This window comes from Ustilago hordei (assembly GCF_900519145.1).
Source record: "Ustilago hordei strain Uho2 genome assembly, contig: UHO2_contig_17, whole genome shotgun sequence".
Classification (NCBI taxonomy): Eukaryota; Fungi; Basidiomycota; class Ustilaginomycetes; order Ustilaginales; family Ustilaginaceae; genus Ustilago; species Ustilago hordei.
Window position 1 is genome coordinate 469,765 of NW_024545291.1, and position 15,278 is coordinate 485,042.

General features: G+C 51.0%; 5 protein-coding genes across 5 annotated transcripts; 3 read left to right on the top strand and 2 right to left on the bottom strand.

The window, feature by feature from the left end:
- Positions 1–2,145: 2,145 nt before the first annotated feature.
- UHO2_06219 (uncharacterized protein) lies at positions 2,146–2,952 on the bottom strand (the record flags this gene model as incomplete). The annotated part of the gene is made up of 2 exons (XM_041560442.1): positions 2,146–2,669; positions 2,850–2,952. 2 exons carry the CDS (start codon positions 2,950–2,952, stop codon positions 2,146–2,148), a joined length of 627 nt encoding a protein of 208 aa, XP_041416376.1.
- A 930-nt stretch (positions 2,953–3,882) lies between these two features.
- Positions 3,883–8,994, bottom strand: UHO2_06220 (related to Nuclear pore complex protein Nup214; the record flags this gene model as incomplete). Its single annotated transcript, XM_041560443.1, has 1 exon — positions 3,883–8,994. The coding sequence occupies one exon, from the start codon at positions 8,992–8,994 to the stop codon at positions 3,883–3,885; it is 5,112 nt and encodes a 1,703-aa protein (XP_041416377.1).
- A 1,140-nt stretch (positions 8,995–10,134) lies between these two features.
- Positions 10,135–10,515, top strand: UHO2_06221 (related to UPF0382 membrane protein SAB0533; the record flags this gene model as incomplete). Its single annotated transcript, XM_041560444.1, has 1 exon — positions 10,135–10,515. One exon carries the CDS (start codon positions 10,135–10,137, stop codon positions 10,513–10,515), a length of 381 nt encoding a protein of 126 aa, XP_041416378.1.
- Positions 10,516–11,221: 706 nt separating this feature from the next.
- UHO2_06222 (uncharacterized protein) lies at positions 11,222–11,995 on the top strand (the record flags this gene model as incomplete). The annotated part of the gene is made up of 3 exons (XM_041560445.1): positions 11,222–11,253; positions 11,499–11,634; positions 11,966–11,995. 3 exons carry the CDS (start codon positions 11,222–11,224, stop codon positions 11,993–11,995), a joined length of 198 nt encoding a protein of 65 aa, XP_041416379.1.
- Positions 11,996–13,278: 1,283 nt separating this feature from the next.
- UHO2_06223 (uncharacterized protein) lies at positions 13,279–15,154 on the top strand (the record flags this gene model as incomplete). Its single annotated transcript, XM_041560446.1, has 2 exons — positions 13,279–14,889; positions 14,993–15,154. The coding sequence occupies 2 exons, from the start codon at positions 13,279–13,281 to the stop codon at positions 15,152–15,154; spliced, it is 1,773 nt and encodes a 590-aa protein (XP_041416380.1).
- Between the last annotated feature and the right edge of the window lie 124 nt (positions 15,155–15,278).

The following is a 15,278-nucleotide window of genomic DNA, read 5'->3' on the forward strand; positions in this document are numbered from 1 at the left end:
TCAGCTAGTGTTGTTGGGTGCAGCCAAGGATATCTCTTGCATGTGGTGGCGAACTTATTATGATAATACTGGGCATTTTGTATTGATGAGAATTCAGAGAAGGTGGAGTTTTGGGCATGGGGGGCAAGGGCCCTCAGCTGCAGTGGTGAGCTTGGCAGCATCTCAGATCAGTATGCATGTTCTTCGGAGCTGTCAGATGCCTGGTTTGAGGGTATGGGCGATGAAACTGACCTAAGTCCTCTGTCTGGTTCATCATCCAGATGCTTGTGGATGGTATTTGCTGGCCCAGGAGGATCTGGGTGCTTGAGGGTGTCATTGGCCTGTTCAAGGGGCAGGGTTTCCCCTTCAAGCGCCATACCTTGCTCTGGGGCTGGGCAGTAGATGTCATTGAGGGGTTGTTGTAAATCTTCATCATGCATGTCAATGTCATCATAGCTGAAATCCTCGATATTGGTTCTGGGGTTGTAATGTAAGGCATCTGTATCTTGAATCTGGGTGGTGTCAGTGCAGTCATTCCATGACCTGTCTTGCAGGAAACATGCCAAGTTTGACCAGAAGATTGGTGGATTATGGTTTGGGGCCAGGAACTTCCACCCCTTATGCTCTTCATCATACCCAACAAAGATTGCTGGGTTTGCTGGCTCATCAAGCTTTTTGCATTTTGCTCAGGGTATGTTTACCCAAGCAAGGCAACCAAAGGTCTGGAGCATGTCAAACAGCTTTTGGGGATCTTTTCAGTAGAAAACATGGTATGGGATCTGGTTTTTGACATTTGGCCAGAGGTTCTTCATGAATGCAGCAGCCTCAGCAGTGAAAGGCCAGAATGTCTGTGGCAAGTGGTGTGTGTGCATCATAGTGATCATCATCTCTCTGATCATTCTGATCATCTGCTCAGCCCTGCCATTTTGCTTGCTGGTGTATGGCAAAGTCTTTTGCCAGCAGAGGCCAGTTTCATTCTGCCAGTGAATGGCTGCTGCTGATACCCATTCACCTCCATTATCTGAGTGAAGGGTTTTGAGCTTATGACCCATCTGTATTTCAGCATATGTAATCCACTCTTTCAGGACTTGCAAAGCATCCAATTTTGCCCAGAGTGGTTTCACATATGTAAAACTAGAGGCATCATCAATAGCAATTAGCAAACATGTGACTTCAGTTTTCATCAACCAGTGCATAGCCAGATCAACATGCACTAGTTCTAATGGGTCTTTAGCATGTGTACCACTACTGCATCCCATTCAGGCTTTGGTCAACTTGCTGATGACACAGTCCTGGCATTTGCTACCCATGAGTTTAACCTTGTATGTCTTCTCGATGAGCTGGGTTTTGTTCTGCCCTGGATGACCACACCATTCATGCATGAAGTCTGGGGTGAACTCACATCTGCTTGTCTTTGCCTCATTATCAAAACACTCAGGTAAATCAGTTAACCCCTCATCAGGGCCAATCACCAGAGCCTCATGCTGGGATTGTGATATTTTGTAATGTCTTGTCTGGAGGTTGAGCTTGCCAATGACTGTCTCATTGGCTGACAGCTCAAATGTTACATATTTGGAGTCAAAAGTCACATGTGCACCATTGTTTGTTAGAGCTTTTACTAAGATCAAGTTTGCATTCGAGTCTGGAACATAAAGTATGTTGTCTAGTAATACTTTATGACTGGCCACTTTGAGCATAGCCTGTCCCACAGCCACAATGTGAATCTTAGTTCCACTAGCAGCCTTCACAAAGCCAGTACAAGGGGAAGAGGAAATAAGATTTGATTTATCATTTGTGACATGATCTGTTGCCCCCAAATCTAAAATCCAGTTATTTGGTTGTGGATCCAGGGATACATGGTAAGCGGAAGCAATGGTGCACCAAATATCCTAGGCAGTGGTGTTGGCAGGCACCTCTCCTTGAGTCTTTCTTGGGCAGTACCTGGAGATATGGTTTTCTGCATTGCAATGGTAGCAATGTTGAACACTGTCAGGTCCAGGTTTACCCCAACAGTAGGCCTCCTTGTTCTTGACTTCTCCATCAGCTAAGTTTGCTTGTGCAGTCTTGAGGTCACCAGCCCTGTGATCTGTTCAGGCCATCATGCTGTCCTGGTGTTTGAAAAGTGCAGTGCAAAGCACTTCATAGTTTGATGCCATTCTGGTGTCTTCAAGTGTGGTGATATGAGGTGATGTATCTGGCCTGGTTGATGAGTGTCTTGACTTTCAGGATATTGGGGAGGGCATGACCCATCAACTCAGCTTTGGCCCAGTGTTCATTGATATCAGTGATGAGCTTGTGGATGTTTGCCTGGAACATGTGGATTTTTCCAACATTGTTGAGCAGGGTTGACTCAGTGATTTTTTTCATCTTCATGAGGTCCATCTTGAGTCTGCAGTAGAGGTCTTGCAACTTCCAGGGTTCTGAATTGGTGGGGTGTACAAATAGGTAGTTGATGTTGTTGTTTCCAGCAAGCAAAGCACTACTTTGGAGGATAGTGCATAGTTTGCTGTCAAGGGTGCAATCATATTTCTTGTGCTCAGGGGTAACAGTACCATCAAGGTGCTTCATGGCTGTGGGCCAATTGGACAGGATGCCCCAGAAATGGGGGTTCCAAGCATACCAGTTCTTGGTTGTGAGCTTGGGGGCCTCCTTGAGAGCATCATGAGTGCAGGAGAGTCTTTGGTGGAAATCTGATCAGCATGAGGGTTTCTTGTATGCATCAGAGTTTTTGGCTTTGTTGCATTTAGTAAGTTTGATGAGCATGCCTTTGAGCATTTTGGAGTTTAGTCTGGAGTTGGTGTTGATGCCATAGTGAGTTTCATTGCCATCATCATTGTCATTAGAGTCATAGCAAGAAGGTGTCTCCATACCAACTAGCATCTGCCTATGTGGTGCAGTGGGTGCTCTTTCCTTATGTGGTTCATTGGACAGATCACTGCTCTCAGCATCTGAATTGCAGGTGCATGGAGGCATGCTGAGTCATCAGGCTTGGCAGAGGCAGGCCCTTTCTTCAGGCAGCAGAGGCAGGCAAGGATACAGATCAGACAGCATGGCAAAGCAGGGCAGTGTTCTTACAGCAGAGCTTCAGACTCTTAATTTGTTGAGAAAAGCATGGTCAAGGTGGTCAAGTGGGTGGCAATATTGTTGGCATTTTGAGAGCTAAGTACAAAGGAATATCATGAGTATATATATGCTTCTGTGTTGAGCAGTGTGTGTGTATGCCTATGAGGTGACACATATGAGGATATGCCACTGTTGAATGAGATAGGGGCATTGGTGGGTGGTGCTGAGTGTTGGTGGGAGTTGATGGGTGGCAACACTGAGTGAAGTTTGCAGTCGTGTTAGAACATAGACGTGCGGTCATGTGATTTCACTATTTCGGCACCGATTTTTGCCATCTCTGTCGAGAGCGCTGAAAAGCCTTTGAGCCAGCGAGCCACCCCACTGATCCACAATCTAAAATTGCATTCCTATCGTCCGCCGACTGATCCTCACTTATGCAGCTGTGCGAGTCAAGCAGATGTAAAAGAGTCCGACTTGCTTTCTGACGAAAAAATGTTACTTCTAACCCGGAAAGCAACCTTGCACTGAACCACTAGCGCACTCAAAACAAATCACTTAGAGATGGTAGATGATGCGAAGATACAGAATTGAATACGAATCCATTGCTCGAAAGTTGGTTTGAAGGCGAACGTCTATCTTCTGCGTTGGTGCCAAGGCTGGATTCGACCCCCCATCCATACTGGTGATAGGAAAGAGAACGTCGGTCGCTGGCGATCAAACAAATCACATTAGAATGGAGATGCAAAAGGAGTTCTGGAGATGAACACGAATACATTCCGAGTTCCCCTCACTGCAAAACGGCAAAACGGCAAAACGGCAGAGCTGAGGTGAAGGCAAGATCTAGCGTCTTCTCTGGCGTAAAGGCTTAATCTGTCTACCACCAGCAGAGTTCGCCGTTGAATTAGGACCGCCGCTGGGGGAAGCACCCATACTGAACATTGCTCCACCTCCTGGTGCTCCTGGTGTTTGGGGTAATTGTGGGATTCCATTTGCTGCCCCGCCAAATGTAAACCCTCCTCCTCCTGGAGCTGCGCTGGGAGTTGTCGGGGTTCCAAATCCTCCCCCTCCCCCAAAGCCAGGAGTAGGATTGGGCGCGCCGAAAGTAGGTGCAGCAGAAGGAGTGCCAAATCCAAATCCACCCCCACCACCAGGAGCAGAGGCAGAGTTTGTGCTAGCGCCAAACTGGAACGTCGCTCCACCACCAGCGACAGGGGTAGGGTTTGAGCCAAACTGAAAAGGTGAACCACCAGGAGTAGTCGGTACACCTTGAGGCGCAAGGAAAGGTGATGCGGGAGTAGAACCTACACCTGGAGTGGTCGTTCCAGTTGCACCGCTACCAAAGCTAAATGGGGTGCTGGCAGGTGCAGCAGAGGTAGGAGGAGCGGGATTGGGGCTTGGGGATCCGAATCTAAATCCACCGCCCGCACCGCCCGCACCGCCCGCGCCGGTGGAAGAAGGTGCACCAAAAGTGAAGGTCGACCCAGACGCCGAGTTCGGTGCAGTAGAGGTAGCGGGGCCGGGGGCTGGGGATGACCCGAAAGTGAAGGTGGAGGGTGGTTTAGCAGCAGTGGAGGCTGGGGTAGGGGTTGAAGAGCCGAATGTAAAACTAGGCGTACTAGCAGCTGGGGTGGTTTTTTGTGGAGAATCATCCATCATTTCGCTGCTGTTTCCACCCGCTCCCGCTCCCGCTCCCGCTCCCGCTCCAGTGGTGGTGGTGTTGGTGTTGGTGTTGGTGTTGGTGTTGGTGTTGGTGTTGGTGTTGGTGTTGGTGTTGGTGTTGGTGTTGGTGTTGGTGTTGGTGTTGGTGTTGGTGTTGGTGTTGGTGTTGGTGGTAGGGTTGGGTTTGGGTGCTCCGAAACCGCCAAATCCACCAGTAGTGCTGCCAAAGCCAGTGTTAGACGAAGAGGGAGTGCCGAATGAGAATCCTCCCGTGCTTGCTGGTGGTGGCTTACTTGCATCACTACCGCTGGTGGATGCGGGAGCACCAAAGGAGAATGTGGGAGTAGTAGAACCAGACCCAGGCGCAGAAGCAGGGGTGCTTTCGGATGCGGGTTTGGATGCGCCGAATGAAAACGTGGATGAAGGCGTAGACTCGGGTGCTGGACTGCTCGCCGTGGTGCTGCCGAAGCTGAATCCACTCGGTGCAGGTCTAGCAACATCAGTAGCAGGGGCGGGTTTCGGCGTACCGAAGCTGAATCCTGCCGATCCCGAAGCAGAAGCAGGGGCAGAGGTTGCGGTGGATTCTGCTGGCTTACCAAACGAGAATTCACCCGAAAACGCTGTAGGCTTTGAAGCTGCGTCAGTGGCACTGCTGTCTCCCTTTGCACCGAAGAAGTTTGGCATGTCAGATTTGGGAGTTTCTTCCTTCTTCTCGCCGGTGGTAGGGGTGCCGAAGCTGAAGCTGCTAGACGAGGCAGCAGCTGGTACGGAAGAGGAAGAAGTGGAACCGAAAGAGAAGCTATGCATACTCTTCTTTGCTACCGGTTCGCTGTCTTTGTCTGCACCACGCTTGGGTCCGGTTGAAGCAGCAGCAGCAGCAGCAGCAGCAGAAGAGGCACCAAAGGTGAATCCACCTGAACCGGCTGTGCTAGAGGAAGCGCCAAAGAAGGAAAGCTTGCTGCCGCTAGCGGGTGCCTCGGATTCCTTTTCTGTCGACTCGGCTGGTCTTGGTGCGTTGAAGGAGCCGAAAGAGTTACTTGTGGGCGCAGTGCTGGTGGAGCTGGTGGAGTCGATGGCTGGCTTAAAATCAAAGCTGACAGCAGCAGGCTTATCCATCGACGCTGCTGAGTCCTTGCTGTTGCTTGCAGCAGCTGAAGCGCCAAACGAGAATCCACCGGTACTCGAAGCAGCAGCAGCAGCGGGAGCATCAGCAGGCTTACCAGTCTCAAATTTCTTCATTGTGCTTCCGAAGAAGTTGGGTACCGGACCATCCTTCTTTGCCTCATTGAGCGAGGTGGGAGCAGCAGGTTCAGCAGGCTTGCTGAAGAAGTCAGAGGCTGGAGTAGCATTTGACTTGTTTGCCTCGGCAGAAGCAGTGGCGTTGCTTTGATCCTTGCCAGAGGCAGCGGCAGGAGCACCAAAGCTGAACTTGGACATCGTGTTGGGTGCGTCTTTGGAAGGAGCTGAGAAGGAGAACGATGAAGCTGCAGGTTTATGCGCCTCAGCTTTCTTCTCAGGAGCTGTCGCGGGGGCAGCAGATGAGTCCAAGCCTCCCAATCGGCCGAGCAGAGAACCGCCGGTTGATGCTGAAGAGTCAGATGAACTGATAGCTGGCTTGCTTGCAGCTGCGGGAGCAGTCGAAGTGCTGCTGCTGGAGGAAGAAGAAGAACCGAAAGAAAAGCCAGAAGGAAACATATTGGTAGGCAACTTGATCTTAGCCAGTTCGCTAGCATCCGGTAGATCCTCTTCTTCTTCATCTTCGTCCCAAGCGCTGAACTTGCCAGAGCTTTGGTGGGTACGCGAAGTTTTGGCTGCTCCTTGACGAAGCGAGCTGCGTTCACGGGGAGCTGTGGGATCGGAAGAAGTCTTGACAGAGAAGTTGTCCTTCTTGGCAGTGCTAGAAGGGGCTTTGTTGGCAGCGGAGAGAGGGATACGGTGAGAAGCAGGTTTAGGAGTCTCTGTGATTGCGGAAGAAGGGGTGGATTGGTTTTGAGCAGAAGGTCGAAGGGGTGTGGCCTTGAGTGCTGACTTGAGCTGTGTATTGCGAGAAGCAGCTTTGTCGGCCTGCTGCTTGACAGGGGTCTGTGTAACTTTGTCAGAGCTGGGAGCCTGATGTTGGAGTCTTCGCGATCGTCGGATGGGTTCTGGCTGGAGTGGTGCTGGTGCTGGTTCTTCCTCTTCTTCCTCTTCCTCAGCCTGTTCAGCATCTTCAGGCTCAGAAGCACGTGAATCCTCATCGAGGTCGTCCGTGTCCATCATGTTGGCGCGAGAAGCGGCAGGCTGCACCTTCTTCAACCTGGCCCTCATACCTCCTTGTCCCTCGCTCGCTTGTACAGCCTTGGCTTTACGAAGGTACCTGGTGTAAGGTGCGACACCGACACTGGGCTTTCCATTGTTCGACTTGGCATTCCTACTGGCAGAGGCTGGAAGATCAGAGATAGGAGCAGGGACGTTGATGGTAGCTGGAGGAGCTTTGCTGGTACCAAGGCCATGCGAAGTGTTGGTGGGCTTGCGCAGTGTCTCGAGAACATTGAGCAAACGCTCGGCTTCGTTCTTTGGCGATGGCAACTTAGGCTCGCGCGCCTTGAGTTCTTCGTGACTGATGAAACCAAGCTCAGGATGCCAGACCATTCGACGCTTTGAAGGGGTGCCGAATCTCTGCGAGTCACCATCGACGCTCATATCGATATCTCGCTTAGCGAGCCGACTGGGAGTCAAGGATTCGGTCTCGTCCATCAGACTGCCGCCAGCGACGGAAGAAGAAGTGATCATGGGCTCATCTGTCGGCAGACCCAAGCTGCGACGAATGGTAGGGTTGATAGCGGGAAGTGTACGTGAGGAGAGGTACTCGCGCATCATCTCGTCACCAACAGAGGGAGCGGAAGGAGTTGCAAGGTTGATACCGTTCCAGTTGCGGCGTTGTGGTGTGCCTGGGCGAGGAGGAGCTGGTGAATATGCGGTCGAAGGTGCTGGTGATCCGCCTCGAAGGCTGACGCTGCCTGCTCGAGAAGCGCGTCCAGAAGAAGCAGCGTGGGCAAGAAGGCTGGAGGTGAAGGGAGCACGGCTTGAACGGGAAGAAAGTTGGAAGGGGGAGCTGGAGGGCGGAAGACCAAAGGCACTGTCGGCGTATCGAACTTGATTGCCATAGCCAAAGGCGCTGAACGAGTTGGAGTGGCTCATAGAGGTCGAAGCAGACTCGGACATGGCATCATCAGGTCGAAGTGAGGATCGAGGGTAGCCGAGGAGCTGCGAAGGTGGGCTTCGTAGTGTGTAGTGGCTCCTGGGATGGTAAGGCTGAGCCTGAGGAGGAGGTAAAGCTGAATCTGCATCACTCAATACCTCGAGAGAGTTGTCGGGATTGGCGGATCGTCGGGATGAGATGTGGAGCATACGTTTAGAGGATCGGCTGCTCCATGTGATAGCTTTGTCGCTCGAACCACTGTCTGCTACCTTGGGTAAAGAAGAAGGTCCAGCCAAGGGGCTAGCTCCATCGTCCGGCGATTGTTTACGGGTAAGTCGAGGAGGTGCAGGACCAGGAACGAGGCAAGACATAGACATGGACATGGACGAGGAGGGGTTGGATGTCATTATCGTTGGCGGTGTTGGTGGTGGTGGTGGACGAAGCTGACTCTCCTCATCATCGTGAAGGTTGGATCGAGATCGTAGACCAGCAGCAAGACGTTGGCCGACAGCACGAGCAGCACGAGTTGGAGCATCCTTTTCGTAAGCGATCTCTTCTGAGCTGGGCTTTATGGAAGCCTGAGCAGCAGCACGTCGACGAGCTATAGACGAAAGCGAGTTGGTGCTGGAGGATGTTGGGATGCCTAATTCAGGTTCAACAGCTGCTGCGGCGCTGGTGAGCCATGACAAAGGTTTTGTTACCATCTTTCGAACGCTTCCGAGCAGAGCAATGGGTGAAGCAGCGACGCGCAAGGGTGAAAAGGTAGAGCGCGAGGACTGAGTGGCGGGCGGTGCAAGTGAGTTGTTGTTGTTGTTGTTGTTGTTGTTGTTGTTGGTGGTGGTGGTGGTGGTGGTGTTGTTGTTGTTGTTGTTGTTGTTGTTGTTGTTGCTCTTGTTGTTGACTGCTTTTGGGGTCGATGGTTTTAGTTGCGCTGGAGAGTCAGGAGCGTTTGAATGCAGAGAGGCGCTGGAATCAGAAGCAATGAGACCAATAGAGGGCCTTGCGTAAGGTTTGGTGGACGAAGTGCGATACTGTCGTGCCATGACACGAGCGCGTGCTGGACCTGCCAACGATTTGGCAGGCGAATCGGGATACTGCGACGGGAAGTCCATCTTGTACAATCACAGCTTGGAAAGGAATCCTTTGTGCTGATTGGTCGATGGACCACTGTATGACAAGGGCGGGAGTTGATGTGCACACAAATGAAGTCTCCTGACGATCAAGAAGTGGTGGTGACTAACGAGGTGGTGATTGATTCAAAGTGTATGTCAGGATCGCAGTTGCTTCGAGGATGGTTGATCGACTTGCACCCCGTTCTTGCAGGGTGAAGCGTGCAAGAGGTGGCTTGAGGAGAAGAGGTGGATGAATGGATGAATGGATGAATGGATGAATGGATGAATGGATGAATGGATGAATGGATGAGATGAATGGATGAGATGAAACACGAAACACAACAAGATTATTCCACCGCAAAACACAAAAATCTTACAAAAATCTCACAAAAATCTCACAAATTCCACAAATTCCACAAAAACAATTCGCTTCAGCCGATCGACACCCGATCCTGTCTTTTCAGTGTACCCTAAAGTAAATCCAAGAAAATCCAATCCGAGAAGCGAGCCGAAAAATTGACGACAATTCAGAGACAAGTTTGGATCTAACAGCGGAGCAGAGCAGCGAGGCAGCTTGTTCGTGTTGAAGTTTGGTCCCGATAGCTGGCGATCGGGTAGAGTCTCAGTACGATGTCACTGCTAGTTTTAGACAGAATCAAATATACTCAATTGACTAAAAGAACATAGTGAGAGCCTAGTGCTCTCAGCTTGATATACAGTATATACATTAGCGTGGCAGTTGCCAAAGGTGGGAGTGGACTGCGTTGCACCCGATCCCTTGTCAGATCGGTCCTGCCGAATCTCGGATCAGATCGACCTGTCCCGATCTCTTCACCATCGGCTTACGTCACCTTTCATCATCATGTTGGATCGGTACCTTTGTCATGTCTGTGTTGCTCTATATCCAATCGCCCGATACAGTTTGGCAACCGATTCGATGAGATCGGCGCAAGTGTCACTCGGAAGCGCGTTGCGAGCTTGTTTCTTTCTTAGCTCAAGCTTTGCGGCACAAGCTTTCTGTGCTTAGTTGATAAGCTTGTTCTTTTGGTCTTGCCAAGCACACTTGTGCTTGTTCATTCCTGCCTTGCTTCACGACCAACACAACCCTTCTCTCGAACGACAACAACGACTTTCTGCAAGATGGTGTACAAGATGCTGGCCTCCTTTGCCGGTATTTCGGGCGCCATGGGTGTCGGCCTTGGTGCCATCGGTGCTCACGCTATCAAGAACAAACTCAATGCCCACCAGATGGGAGCATGGAACACAGCTACCCAGTACCAGCTCTTGCACAGTTTGGCGCTTCTTTACACAGTTAGCTTGCCCAAGACTGGACCCGTCGTCGCAGCCAGCTACGCTTTCGCTACTGGCATCACTTTCTTCAGCGGTTCCATCTATGGTCTTTGCCTTACCAAGCCCGAGAACTCGATCCGCAAAGTGCTTGGACTTATCACTCCTCTCGGCGGTCTTTCCTTTGTTGCAGGCTGGCTCTTCCTTGCATATGCCAAGCGTCCTCGTTCTTGAGAGAATGTGGATCGCACGGGTCCCGATGACTGGCGATCGGTGAGAGTCGGAGCACGATGTCACTGCTGTTTTAGGACAGAAACGTGTATGCTCAATTGACTAAGGAAAGAATGTGGCGGGCGCTCGATATATATACAAAGTGAGTGGCACTTGCCGAACGTGGGTACATCCTACTTAATCACGAGGTCTGACAACGAACTAGGTTGTACCCGATCTTTGATCTTCCGATCATATCGTCCTTTGCCCGATCCCTTTTGGATCCCTTTTGTATCCCTTTTGTATCTGCTTACCTCAACCAACATCATCATATTGGATCGTCATTTTCAATAGTTGTTTTTGTTAAAGACGTTTACCAGTTGCTTGCTCTCTAAATTTCCTTGCTGCCTTGAGTTAATACAGATATACGCTTAGGCGATTTCGACATGTTACATTGCGCGAATTGACAACCAAGAAATTTTGTGGATGAAATTCTCGCGCGAAAAAAAAACAAAAAGGGATTGGAATCCGAAGAGGTCCGCCCGCGCTGCAATTTCTGGCATTGAGAGCAAGCAAGGTTCGCTTCCGAGATTCAAAGATTGCCCTCGCTCACTCGTCGGCATCAAATAGAGAGAGAGAGAAGCTAGGCGTTTGTTGTTCTCATCGTCTCCACACCCTTTCTTGTTCATTCATCATACATTCATCACCTCCATCAACACATCTGTTCAAAATGTCGGCCGCTTCCTGGAGAGCTCACTTCACGTACGTTTCCGGCCATCACACTCCCACACCGGCATCAGCACAGCACAGCATGCATCGATAACGGTCTTGGCAGACACTACTGCTCCTGACGAGAACCTTGACTGACTTGTTGTGCTCTTTCTGTCCCTTGCCACACATGATCTGAACTGCTCTCTGCACCGATACACTCGACCGTCCTTCTCCCATCTCGCATCTCACCTCGCATCTCACCTCGCATCTCACCTCGCACTTCTGGACAAAAACAGCTTCAACAAGTACACCGCCATCTGCGCGCGTGCTACCCGTCAAGCACTCAAGGAGGAAGAGCGTGCCGCTGCCGAGCGACGAGGCTTTATGGCTCTCCGATACCAAGAGTGGAAGGATGGCAAAGTTAGCGAGAACGTAAGTATATTGAACTTTGCAGCTTGACAGATGAATTGCACAACGGATAAGATTAAGCGAGGCAAAGCAGCTCTACCTACTCGACTGGCACGAATCCACTCGATGAAGAAAAGGATGCGTTTCTTATGCAGACGCACTGGTATGCTTAGACGGCCAACGCAAAGCCGTGCAGTATTGCTCGTATCACGACAAACACTGGAACCAAGGAAGAAGGAGTGCAACGCCGCCAATGCGCGCCAGATGCCGAATGCTGCACCTCCGTATTCGAACACCAACGCTGACATCTGCCCTTGATCCGCACACCTTGATCCGCACACCTTGAATCTTACAGCTCAACCTTGCCGAGGACAAGAAGCAATAAACACTTGGCATCCGTCGTCATGGTCACCGAGCCACATCACTTGTAAAGCACTCGTCCATCAGTGAAAAGCGAGCAGGCATCTGTACAGATGATCTGATGCTTTCGAAGCTGCATATCTCGGCTTGCACATAACTCCTAGCGCCTCTTTCGAAATGCAACAACACTCTTAGAAGAAGAAGAACGGATCTCAGATCGAGTTGATCTTGACCAGCCAGTGAGAGATGTCTCTGTTGCGTCTTGGAGTTGGCCTACTTGCTTCTATGTCGAGTAGCTTCTTTTGATTTTTTTTGAGATGGAGATGATCATCATTGCGATACCTTGATGACGACTTCAAGTAGCATTGATGCGGCTTTCTTCAACGTCGCTGCCCTCTCAAGCGAGACATGCGTTGGCTGTGAATTTGCGAGAGTGAACCATTACCTGCGTAGCATGCCTTGGATGGAGCTCTATGAAAGCGAGACAGTTGGCAGGGTGGGTCTGGCAATCCAGATGGGGGCCTCTCTGCTCAGCGGCTGCAAGATGTCGCGCTCCCAGCCAGACGACCAGCGGCAAAGAAGAGACGAGCCTCTGCTTGTGCCCTCGTTTGAGCGGCGCTTCTGCTTTCTCTCTCTTAATTCGAAATACAAATTCCTCTCTAATGATAAAAGCGTGTCCACGTTCGCATCTTTTGCGGCGAAAAAGACACTTTTCAGGGTCTCGTTGTAACCTTGCTGAACGTGGACACGATCGTGCGACCGATACACTTTTTGTCCTTTTTTTTTTTTTTTTTTTTTTTTTTTTTTTTTTTGTTTTTCCCACACCTCTCTCTGTTTCCCACGCTTTCCTCTCCTTGGATTGCCTTGACTTGACCCTTCTAGAGCGTCGGCTCAAGCCAAGGGTGTCGGAAGAGCCGAAGATAGAAGGAGGTGGCTTGGGAACTTTTTCGGAGAACTTTCCGAAGTGCAAGTGTGACTACGCCAATGCTGTGTGACTGTGCAAGATTGGGAGCAAGGCTGACTTTTGACACGCTCCTCCCTCTCCTCCCTCCTTGCCACTTGGTCACTTGATCTTAGCATCGATCCTCGTGTCTTCTCCTCCATAGCATCCTCTCGGCATCATCCGATCCGCTAGCAACAATTCCCACGGTCGGTTGCCCAGCGCTTTCGGTAGTCTCACGGCACTCCAACAGCATATTAGACCGAGCATCCGGTCTGTCTGGCACAGTCGCCCCATCAACACTCAACTGGACCCAAGCAAGCCTCCCGACCACTGACGGTCTGCTTATTACTGATACCTCCGTCAAGATGCTCTACTCGACCTATCGCCCCCCCGTAGCTCCTCCCTCTTTTGGCCCATCCAAACCTTGCTTCACCCACCCCACTGACGAAGAACTCCGCTGCTCGAGCCCACCCAAGAAAGCAGTTCCAGACTCGAAACGACGTGCCACTCACAGCCAAATCGAACGTCGACGTCGCGAAAAGATCAACGACTGTCTCGTCACCCTTCGCTCCATTGTCCCAGCCTGTGCAAAGGAACTCGAAGTCCGACGTCGTCAGAAACAGGAGGAGCAAGATGAAGCTGCTCGCATTGCTGCTGGTGGTGCCCCCAAAACCTACATCGATGCCGCTACAGGAAAGCCGAAGAGGAAGAGAAACAGAAAGAGACCAGATACAAAAAAGAATGCGCCAGGGGAAGAAGAGTTAGGATTGCACAAGTTGGACGTCTTGACTCATGCGATCAATTATATTTTTGAATTGAAGGCCGAGATCCATGAGTTGAAGACAGAGGAGACGCTCCAGTGCATGGCTACTGCCCATAATCCTTGCGCAGTAAGCAACAAGGATGGTACTTTCAGGCAAGATGCCAAGGTTGAGGATCAGGTTGGCCATCCGGTCCCACTGACTACCCTTTCACACACGGCGAGAGGGAGGAGTGGGAAGAAGGCAGAGCAAGATGATCATGATCATGATCATGATGAGGAGGATGAGGAAGAGGACCAGATCGAATATGACCCAGTCGAAGGAGATGATGAGGACCAAGATGGCGAAAAGGAGGAGGATGATCCACTCGAACGACGCTCCAAAAAGCGTCTTGCCTCGTCCATCACCACCACCACCACCACCACCTCTACATTCCCGCCACCTGCACCACCAACACACATCCCTCGAACCGACACAACCTACAGCTCCTCTTCTTCCCGCGAATCCGCTCAAGTCTCGCCAGCATTCTCCCTCATCCATGCATCCCCCTCAACCACCATCTCCCCAGCCACAACCATCGCATCCCCCCTGATGAGCCTCTCGGCCGAATCGCCCATCCTCCTGCCCGATCCAGCCATCTCCATCCCCGCCAAGCGCACCTCTCGCGTATCTCAATCTCCAGCATTCTCCGCTCTTCCTTGCTCTGCTATTCCCCTACCCACCAATGCTGCAGGAAGGAGAGAGAGTAGTACGTTTTTGTTCAAGCAACTTTCTTTGACTTCCCCTTCTTTCCCGCCTACCTCGGCCACCACTGCATCAGGTGAAGTAAGGGGTAGATCAACAACACTTTCCTTTCCCAGCTACGGCGAACAATCAGAACTAAGACAAACAGGAGAAACAAATCCAACACCAGGCTTATCGGATGCAACCGATTCACCTACCACCACCACCGCTGCTGCTGCTGCTGCTGCTGCTGCTGCTGCTGCTGCTCTTCTATTAAACTTTTCTACAAGTCCCGAAGTTCTACGCCCTGTTGGATCTACTTGCCACAAAACAGGCATCAGCGGAACAAGCGTGGCTAGCTCACCCCACACCAGACCGGTTATTGGACTACCTGGTAGAAGTAGGTCAAGTTTTAGTTCTCCCCAATACCGACCCTACCCTTCATCCACCTCTTCCTCGGTTGGTAGCCAACCAAGAGGGGTAGGAGCAAGTGTAAGTCTCGTACAAAAGGCCGAATCAGTAGCAAACCAAGAACCAGAACCATTACATCTCGCTTCTCCTCCACACTTGGCACTGGATGGTACGCCGGGGGAAGGATAATGAAGAGAAGCCAGAGGAGCAGCCAGAGGAGCAGCCAGAGGAGCAGCCAGAGGAGCAGCCAGAGGAGCAGCCAGAGGAGCATGTCATGTCGGATAACACTGTTGATCATCTACCCGCTCTTGCTGCGCTTGCGGTTGCGATGAATACTGCTACTTGAATACTGCTACTTGAACCTCGAAACATCTCAGGTTGCTTTTGTTTCATTTCTCAATAGAATGCCATCACGCAAGGAAACATCTCTTAAACGCAGTGCCATGTGTTTGAGAAGTGTGTGAATATTA